This window comes from Drosophila mauritiana, chromosome 3R, assembly GCF_004382145.1.
Source record: "Drosophila mauritiana strain mau12 chromosome 3R, ASM438214v1, whole genome shotgun sequence".
Classification (NCBI taxonomy): Eukaryota; Metazoa; Arthropoda; class Insecta; order Diptera; family Drosophilidae; genus Drosophila; species Drosophila mauritiana.
The window spans coordinates 9,969,363-9,979,630 of record NC_046670.1 but is presented as its reverse complement, the minus strand read 5'-3'; the positions used below and the strand labels follow the sequence as shown (position 1 = coordinate 9,979,630).

Here is a 10,268-nt window from a genome sequence, read left to right as displayed (position 1 = left end):
CTGGCTCAACATATCGATAAATTTGGCGCTAGATTTAAGCAATCTGTCGAATAAAATATCAACTCAAGCGTTAAAAATGGCTTATAAAAGCTTTAAACCTTACATACATACGTTATATTAATCTGTAGATGGACGGACAAAGGCGTGGGCAGAACTGAACTCCAGGGGTGAGGTCTTTATTTGCATATTGCGTTAGTGTTGGTACGGCTTTGTACGAGTGGTTTGATTCACCAAGCCCAAACAAAAATAACATTTGTTTACGTTTGTGCGACTTTATTCATTCGCTGAGAGAGTCTGCTGCCAGCCAGATAGCCAGATGATGATGACGATTATCCAGATGATGAGGTTCCATTGTGCGTGATAACGACGCGACTCATTCTCATTCTCATCGGCTCGATTCTGTCGAGATTTGCCCCCAAGCTCAGTAGTCTACGAATCGCTGAGCCGTCGACACGGTTTAATTGGACTGAAAGCGCGAATTAGGTCCGATAGAGTCGCAGTTCGGATCACTTCCTTATCACAAGCTAGCGACGTGACTTAAATCCCATTGACGTGCGGCTATTTTGTGAATCACAACCGGTGGCTGAAAAATCCGAGTTCCAGAACAAAGACACTGTAATGGGTGGAATTCAGTACATCTGCCTGCTGGCTTTCATAATAGGAGCATCATTATTGACAACAACCGATGCTAATTGTAAGTCCGTTGGCAGTATTTAAATTAAACTCTGTCTTTATAGCGACATTTTGGTGTCAAGTATCTCATGCTCATGCTAATTTCTTTTGAGAGAACACAGTAAACGTAACATCTTCTTCGTGTAGAAAAGTAGACCAAATAGATAGAAATCTATTAATTTTATAGCTTGTTATTCGGATTATTATGATAATAAAAACTTTATTGAAGTACATAAATATTTAATTGATAAAGTAGGAAGACATTCGTAGAGCGGACGCTGGTCGTCTCTTAGCTATTAATTTAAAAAGTCATCACTATTTTGCCTATAATTAAGTGCTAGTATTAAAAATATATATAGAAAGGTGGAACTGTTTTATTGCTCAATGTAAAATTCACTTTCCACTTTCTGCGAGTGCTCAAGCGTTATATCATCATGAATGACTGCATTTGTTTCAACCAGGTTTTTGCATTTATTGTAATAAACATTACTAAATTGTTACATTCAAAATTTCCCATTTGCATATACTTGTTGATAAAGATTTCAATAAATTCCAAAAGCTCACCCCAAGGTTCGCATACATGAGGGCTTATCGCTGAATAAGAATTCCCAATCAACAATTGTTTACTGATCAGATCCAAATAGATTTTTAAAAGCGTGAGAAATAATTGATGTTTATTTTTCGAGTAAGATGCAGAGATATTTCATTTGAATTAGCATACTGTATTCAGGTAAATTTCTCTTTAATGGGGGATTCACACTTTCAACAACAATACGACTGCTTAGAAACCATTCACAAAAGGCAATTTTTTATGATTGTATCTTCACCTTTGATATAGTACTTTTAAATGGTCTTGATTAATGTGTTGACAAGTCCTAATTTGTGGAATATTCCAGAACAATTCAATTAGACCGTAGATATAAATTATGTTTTCTTTAAACGTGCCAATTACCTTAAAGCGGCGCCTAGAATTTGAAATCCTCATGAGAAATGATAACAATGAAAACTGAGTTTATAAATTAAACTACCCATCTGTATGAGCTTAAATTTAACCAATTCATTTCTATAATTTTGTGAATCTTCAGCAAGCCGGGATGTTAATGCCGAATTAAACAGGATTCCTGCTTCGAAATGGTTGCAATATGTAGAAACGGCGTTGGACTCAGTAAATAGGCAAAAGCGGTTTGTACAACTGATTTCTATGAAAACCAGTTAACTTTAATGACTTGCGTTAATAAGTTTAGGATGTGACACTTTTCTGACTGTAATTTGAACTTGTTGCGCGACTTATATTTCCGTATTGGGATTTAAATTTAATGTACCTTGTATTCCTGAACCATTTTTTCAGACTGGAGGACAATCTTTTAGGTTCCGATATCACTGTTAAGAACGGCAGCCTTTCGCACGCTCAACTCCTGGATACTTTGCCAAGCCTAGCTTCGAAGAAGGACAATAAGCTTGCCCTGAAGATCCTAAAGTCCAGCTTGCTCGTTTTAAACAGCGAATGCCTGCCTAATAATATCGATGGAGACAAGTGTCGCAGTTACCTGGAGCAAAAACCACTTCCGGTGGGCAGTAGTTTGCGAACCGAGTGTGAAAATTCGCTCAAGGGAAACCGGGAGGGTCATCATGCCTTCAGGAGGCTACTTGGGAGCAGCCACTACAGGAACGGTTTCTATGAGGTGCGTTCCGCCCAGAAAAACACGATGTAGAAGATGAATTAAATGGTTTATATGGTATTTTCAGATGTTTCCCAATGTCGGAAGACGCGAAACAGTGCCGGCTGCGTGGTCCATTAGTAAGGAGCTGTATGAGCCCGATCACATTCAGACCTCCAAACAACAAACCCTCGAAAGCAACTCCAATTTGGCCCTCCCTCAGTGGACGCAGTTTGTGGAGCATGATCTTAGCAAGCCGGTGTCGCAATCAATGAGTGAGTTTCATATGATGACCTCTTCCTTTCGTACTTAAATAATAAATTAAATACCAAAGTATATAAATTATTTAAAACTTCCTACAATAAAGTGCTCTGGGTGTATATAAATACTCCATTTTGATGTGAATTTATAATTATATTGTTAAAACAGTTTCAATTAACGATTTCTCCGTTCCCAGGCAATGGAGCACCGATAGAGTGCTGCAGCCGTGACCAGATCAACCTTCAGCCGCGTCACCACCACCCGGCATGTGCTCCGATTCTGTACAAGCCCGGTGGGAAATACGACGTGCCCAGCTGCCTTAACTATGTGAGAAGTGCTCTGGCCGTGGCTGATTGCAATTTCGGTGGCGCCGAGCAGGTGAGAAGAATTCAATTGTGAAAAACCACGTAAAAATATGACTGATTGCTTACTTTTTTTATATGTAGCTCAACCAGGCCACGGGGTCCTTGGATCTGTCGCAACTCTACGGTTTCACCGCAGCGGCGGAGAGAAAGTTGCGTGTTCTCGAAGGCGGTTTGTTGAGGTCAACTCCTCGTGGAGAATTGGACAACGCCCTGCTGCCCATTGCCACCGATACGGAGGGACCATCGTTCTGCGCCAGGGAAATGATTGGGGATGGCACCTGCTTTGCAGCCGGAGATTCGCGGGTGAACAGCAGTCCGTTCTCCATACTGATCTACACGATCTTCATGCGCAATCACAACAAAGTGGCTGCCGAGCTGAAGCAAAGGAATCCCCGGTGGAGCGATGAAAAGCTCTTCCAAGCTGCCAAGGCGGTCAATGTGGACATATATCGGCGGGTGGTGATTGAGGAGTGGCTGCCAGAGGTGCTCGGCCAGAAGATGGCCAGTGAGATTGGAAGGAAGCAGCCCAATCGTGCTTTGGAGGTCTCCAATGAGTTTGCGGTGGCTGCCATTCGATTTTACTTCTCTATGCTGCCCAATGAGCTCCTAAATCTGACCAAGGATAACGTAGTCTACGGAACTGAAAAGTAAGTGACATAATCTGATATAGAATAAATTAGGAAATGTATATCCATATAAATTACTAATACGAAGAGTTGACCGGACTATTTAAAAATTATCTGGCCCACTTATTTTATTACAAATAATTTTGTCTTTTTATCTTTCTTTTGCTGACAAAAAAGATAGATTTTTACCTTGAACTTTTAATAGCTTGTAAATTCCTTACAGAAACAGCCAATATGTGTTTATTAGCCAGGAGCTACCAACTAAAAATCTTTTTGAGCTCAAGGAAGAAATCTACAAGCCAAAGTTGCAGTACACTTCCCAAAAGTTGAATAACATCCTTGAGAGTTTGCTCAATCAGGAGACCATGAAGATGGACGCTGCCTATTCCGGTGGTGTAAGCTAAATGATTTTCATATTTTATAGCTTCTAAAATTCATTTTTGAACTGATAGGTCGTCTGGCACACGGACACGAAGCCAACCCATGCTGATATTTTGGCCTTCGACATCCAAAGAGGCAGAGATCATGGTCTGCTGCCATATCATCGGTACTTGGAATCGTGTGTGCTGTCCAGACCCGTAGAAAGCTGGAAAGATTTTGAGCACTTTATTCCCAGTGATGTAGGTATTTGAATTATTTATTACGATCCTTTCATTGATATAATTTCAAAATATTCATTCATCAAGGTCTTGGATAAGCTGAAAACAATCTACGCCAGTTGGGCTGATGTGGACCTCATTGTAGGTGGTATTTCTGAGAATCCTGTCCACGGATCCGTTGGCCCCACCTTCAGCTGCATTATCTGTATGAGTTATCCTGCTATAAAATGTGAATGTTTCACTAAATTACTTTTCTTATAGCTGAACAATTTGTACATGTTCTGCAACAAAACCAGCAAAAAGCTGTTCAAAAACACACTGAACTGGTGGAGCAATATCGCCACTTCAATGGAACCAAACTCCTTTGCCTGAGTTCCGGCCTTTCAGCTGTTCCCCAGAATATCTTCCAGTTGCCATCGGCCAGGTTAGTATTGGAAAGAAATCATAATAGATCACCTGTCACCCGCTTGAGTCACAGTCCGTACACAATTTGATTCCCATTTGATATTATACTGAGTACTGGAGTGATAAGCTCGGCAACCAAAATTATCTACAACCTTAATGATTGTTTTTTTCTTTCGTGTTTCCTTACAGAAATCAAATGGTCTCTTGTGAAGACGTCTAGAGGGTGACAAAACAAAGCCGCTCACATTTAAGATTGTTTCCAAGCCAAAAAAAAAAGAATTATAAGAGCCAAAACTCATTAAATACCTCAATAACATCTTGATTTTTATTATCTTATTGCTATATTGGTTGTTAACTATACGTTTTGTCTTAGGGAACATCGAATTACAGGTAGATCGGTTTGTATTCCTATATCATCGTGTCTAAATAGACATGAATTACAGATCGATTGTCTGGTTGACACTTTTGATAACTCTCAATTCAGAAGCGGATCGTTAAAGTCACGCAATATTACTATACTCAAAGTTGTTGCAGAAAGTGTTGCGGCCAGTGCGGTACGTGTATTTCCATTTTGAACAATTCCCATTTTCAACTGTAATGAGGGTCGCTTTTTTCTGTTATTACGTGAAATAGTGGCCAAACGTCATTAAACGGCAAGAATGTCACAATTGGCTCCAATAAAAGTTATTGGCCAATAAACGAATAAAATAGTTACTTCAGACCCTAAGCAGGATTGCTTTGAAGCTCTTTATTTATGATGAAGGACCTTGTTAAGTTAGGAATGATTCATAGACAACATACATAACTTGGATATGATAATAGTATAAGATATAAAATAAGTTGTATGTAGATTTAAATTGTAATTGATCGAAATTATGCGCACACGTCATGACATAAGTAATTTTCATTATCGTTTTGGGAAAAATAGTCATAAGACTGTTTTAAATGATGTCTGTAAACATAAAAACAATCATAGAGATATAAGTACTTATACTTAATTATTATTCCAAGAAAACTTTCACTTGTTTGCCAATTAACTCGATTTTTAATAAGCTATTTAATAATTGTGATAATGGAACTTAAAGAAATTCCTAGTACTTACTATCTTTAATTGAAAGCAAGATTTGTTGTTGGCAACAGGGTCAACTGCTGACCATTTCATACGATACCAATGTGGGCCGATATCAAAATCAAGGCCCAAAGGTAGCAGACTCTCTCATAAGGAATGGTATTTGTATTCGTATTTGTATTTGTTGCTCTGCTTCCAGATAAGATTGAAAAAGTGCCTATGAGCACCAAGAGATAAGGCACACTTTTGCTTTTGCGATAACGCACCATCGCAATTTCAGGCAATCAATTAATGAGCCAGCTGATATCGCCGATTCCCATTCCCTTTGGGCCAGCCAACGTCAGTTAGTTGGAGTTGGAATTCGATTCGCAGCGGGTCGAGAGTTGTAGATCGGGTCGAGAGAAAAGAGCAAATAAATAAATAAAGAGCACAGTGGGCAGCAGACAAGGTAACCAATCCATCGGTTCTTCTAAGCCCGTAAATCAAGATACCAAAGATATGGCACAGACATCTGTATCTTAGGATCTGATGTCATGCCAGTGAAAGCAATAAATAAATCTCGAATCACGGCGGTAAATAATTGACCCACAATCACGGCCTAAAAATACGCGATTAACTCTTATATTCGAGTCCTTATGTAATAAGCTGCCATTAACGATTGCTTCATGAGCGAAGAATTTCCTGGCTTGTGATAACTGCAAAAAAAGAAATAAAATAACGCCAGCAAACTGAAAAAGCAAGGCAATCGCAAACACAGTGCCAATTGCGTTTATCTAATCGGACAGGTAGCTACCACACAGGTGAAATAGGTACTCTCCTATGTACATATGTACCTATGTACTTCCAAATGGTATGGTATGCAAAGGTATACAAAGGTATCTAATGGCAGCTATCTATCTGATTCGCATTGCCCATTGGGAATCAATAGTTTACCAGAACGCTTTGATTCCACACCGCCAGAATGGTCAAAGCAGGCAATAGGACCCTGAAATACTTCCGACCCATTTCGATCAAGTATGGGTAAATATCTAGCGTGATAGACAGGAGACTATCTCACAGATTGGCGCATTGCCCACACCTGCCTATCATTTTTCACTTAAAGTGTCATTTGGAAACTTTCGATGTTTTGCTGTTTATGTTAGCATAACATTGAAGTCCTGTATCTGCATCTATAGTGTGAAAGATGCAGAACAAGATATACAATTCTTTACTATTGAACTATTAAAAATTAACCTATTTTCCGTGTATTAAAAAGTGTAAGAGCAACTATTACTCATCGGCAATTACCTTTCTGTCATGCATTAATTGCAATGTAGTGTTATCAACAAAACAAAAAAAAGAAGGGCAAAGAATTGCGCAGTTCATATTCTATGCGCACTTTACATGGAAACCACCAATAAATGATAAAAAAAAGATAGTTATTTTAAATGCCCATTTGCCTATTTCTCAGGATGCCACAAAACGGCTACGAAAATGGAGTCCCTGGCGGGAATCAGGCAAATGGGTACTACGACGAGGTCAAGCCCACCTATGCCCTGGAGCACTTGGCCACCTTTAAGCTAAAGAACGAGACTGAGGTCAAGCAGCCGAAGGAGAAGATGAAGCTTCTGGTCGAACTGGAAAAGACCGGCGGCATTTGGCCGCACAAGATGTTCATGAGCTTCAATGGACAGTGGCTTGTGATGCTGGACAGTGAGATGAAGGAGATTGAGAACTTTCCGGGTAGCCTGATCACGGAGCCCACGGCTTTTATAAGCGAGCATCCGCAGGAGTCATTCAACAATATCCTCATCTTCTCAGTGCCCGGAATCTCACTGGGCAATACCGAAATGCACATCTTCCAGGTGAGCAGCTATGATTTTTCAGCACCTAGAGATCTGTAATAATTAGATCAATCTTAGGTGGCCGATGTCAGTTCCGTGCTCTTGGTTGAGGATCTGAAGACGGTGAGTTGCATTATGAATAGTTCCCCGATCTTTATAATCCCAAATCCTCTGTTTTTTCAGCTAAGCAAAGGAACCCCTGTGACAGTGGATCGCAACAAGACGCCCATCCTGCTGCCCAAGCCGGAGAGGCCCCAGAACCAGCAGGCCAAGGATCAGTATGGAATAGCAGCTGCTGTGGCCGGAATAGCAGCCGAGAAGAACGCCATAGACAAGGAGCAGACCGAGCGGGATGTCCAGGTGATAAACCACTGCTTCGAGGACATCGAGAGATTCATGGCACGTCTTCATTATGCCGCCGAGGCGCTCAATGAGCTAAAATTACGCAAGGAGCAGCATAATCCTCACGGAGAGGGACTACTGGTCCTGAGATCGCGACCCCCAATCGAAAGCGAGTTCCATGACATTTTGGCCAAGGTGAAGCTTGCCCTGATATACTCCGTTCGGCTGCAGAACCAATTCACCAAGCCCGCCGATCCGGTGCACAATGTCTTCATATCGCTTAGATCCATCGTCACGGTTTGCAACGATATCTATGTGGATGCGGGTTTGCCGCAGGCGGTGGTTAATCCCCTCCTGCGCCGTGAGACCATTGCCTTCCTCAACGGAACCCTTGACTCCAACGAGAAGCAGCTGTGGCAGAGCCTCGGTCCCAATTGGACGGTTCCCAAGGATCAGTTCAAGGATCACAAGAGCTCCTATCACCCGATCTTCTACGACGATTGGTCTCCCGATTGGGTGGTCGATGAGGAGGTGCCGTACCTGGCTCCTGCTCTCAAGAAGAGCACAACGCCTTCGCCAGTGCCGGTTCCCATGCCTCCGAGTCCAGGTCTAGGAAATCGCACCTGGTTGAGTAGATTGGAGAGCCGAAACGTCAAGATCGCCGAGGTAACCTTCAATAAGTCGGCCACCAACGATAAGGAACTAAAGGTTACGAAGGGAGAGTATTTGGAGGTACGTAACTAATAATAATCGAAAGGGGTTTTAATGTCAGTTCTTATCATTCACATCTTTGAACCAAAATTGTTTTTAAGTTACTTTAATTAAGATTTGCGTAAGATTTAAAACGACTTAGCATTTTAAATCGTTCGCTGACATACGTATGTATGTAAGAGGCAATTATTTCGGGATACAATCCAGTTTAGTTAATATATAGATATGTCCACGTGTGAAAAATTATTCACTTGAAATCTTTTACTTTTATATTAATCTTTTGTTTTGGAATGTTACTGATATAACTAAGCTTTAGATAAGTGTTGGTTGTAAAGATAGGAAAATTCTTTGCCGATAATTTATATGATTCAATAATTTTAAATTCAGGGACTTACCCGAATATTGTAGTTGAGATGTCTCACCAATGAGAGGTCAGTAACACTATCGCAATACAAAAACTTAGAATGCAATTACTAAACATTGATTATATTTTTCACAGTATACCATGTTTACTATACATGGTACCAATCTTATCGATTCCCAAATTACGCGATCTTAGCTCCCTATCAACACGATAACAGACCTTATAATAACTATCATATACCTCGTCTGATTCCAAGATTATCGATGACTCCCGCAACTGGTGGAAGGCCCGTAACTCGTACGGAAACATTGGCTACGTGCCGCACACAGTGCTCACGCCGTACAACTTTGAGCCCGGAGTAAATGGCCGGGACACGGAGTCGCTAGCCTCGATGGCTTTGACGGAGAACGGCGGCGAGGAGGTTAATCCTCCGCTGTATCGCAACACAATGGCCATGTATACCGCTCCCGTGGAGCAGCAGGCAGCCAATGGCAAGGCCATGCAGCGCACCTTCTCGATGCCCAACGTGCCCGTTCCACCACCGATGCCTCCACCGAGCGACAGCCAGACGCCCACGCCCAGTGGCACACTCAAACGCAACATGGCGGCGGCAGGAGCACTTGCAGGTGGGTACATTAGTAAATAAAAAGAATAATATAATATAATAATGATTTGTGTACTTATCTCACTCTCTTACCAGCCATGCGAGCCCGCAATGATTGCGAGGCAGATGACCAGCTCTACTACATGCAGGGCGACGTGCACGACGAACTGCGTCTACTGCAGCAGCAGCGAGAGCGGCGCAAGGACCTGGAGATCCTTAAGACGCCGGAAATCTTCATCACCCAGAACTCAAAGCCAAGCGAGGTGGAGGAGTGGCTGCGGGGCAAGGGATTCTCGGACATCATTATCAAGCGATTGCACACGCTATCCGGCGAGGAGATCTTCGCCCTATCACCGCACACCATCGAAAGTTACTTTGGCCGGCGGGAGAGTCGCCGCCTCATTTCCCAGATCGTGCTGCAAAAGAACTTCTGCGAGGTGAGTTTTTGGACATATCCTCACCTTATCTAATCTAATCGAATCCATTCCAATATCCAATTTTGCAGTACAAAACCATTCGATCATCGGAGCTTTCTGCCAAACTGGCACGTGCTCGCCAAAAGGCCGATCAGTCCAATGGCAATCCCAACGAGGTCTTCTAAGACTCCCAGTATCCCGAGTTTTATAGCCGGAGACCAGAGAGACAATAATGCTTCAGATGCCATTAATTTATTTATGTGTAATAATCCTTCATTTATGTTAAACAGTGTTCATACGTATATTAAAAAAAAAACAAGACAAAAATGGGTTAGTTTTTTATGGTTTTAGTT

General features: G+C 41.7%; 2 protein-coding genes across 4 annotated transcripts; both read left to right on the top strand.

Moving 5' to 3' along the window:
• Nucleotides 1-416: 416 nt before the first annotated feature.
• Nucleotides 417-4,908, top strand: LOC117145051 (peroxidase). The gene is made up of 11 exons (XM_033310558.1): nt 417-694; nt 1,758-1,854; nt 2,021-2,354; nt 2,419-2,605; nt 2,788-2,969; nt 3,038-3,603; nt 3,806-3,977; nt 4,035-4,202; nt 4,269-4,386; nt 4,443-4,605; nt 4,776-4,908. The coding sequence occupies exons 1-11, from the start codon at nt 619-621 to the stop codon at nt 4,804-4,806; spliced, it is 2,094 nt and encodes a 697-aa protein (XP_033166449.1). The 5' UTR covers nt 417-618; the 3' UTR covers nt 4,807-4,908.
• A 1,108-nt stretch (nt 4,909-6,016) lies between these two features.
• Nucleotides 6,017-10,223, top strand: LOC117145466 (epidermal growth factor receptor kinase substrate 8). Of its 3 annotated transcripts, none has more exons than XM_033311139.1 (7): nt 6,017-6,103; nt 7,106-7,499; nt 7,557-7,601; nt 7,662-8,552; nt 9,152-9,521; nt 9,596-9,936; nt 10,005-10,223. In XM_033311139.1, the coding sequence occupies exons 2-7, from the start codon at nt 7,107-7,109 to the stop codon at nt 10,098-10,100; spliced, it is 2,136 nt and encodes a 711-aa protein (XP_033167030.1). In that variant the 5' UTR covers nt 6,017-6,103; nt 7,106; the 3' UTR covers nt 10,101-10,223. The 3 variants fall into 3 exon arrangements, with proteins under 3 accessions (XP_033167030.1, XP_033167028.1, XP_033167029.1); XM_033311137.1 differs by lacking the exon at nt 6,017-6,103 and adding an exon at nt 6,594-6,675; XM_033311138.1 differs by lacking the exon at nt 6,017-6,103 and adding an exon at nt 6,602-6,669.
• The last annotated feature ends 45 nt before the right edge of the window (nt 10,224-10,268 follow it).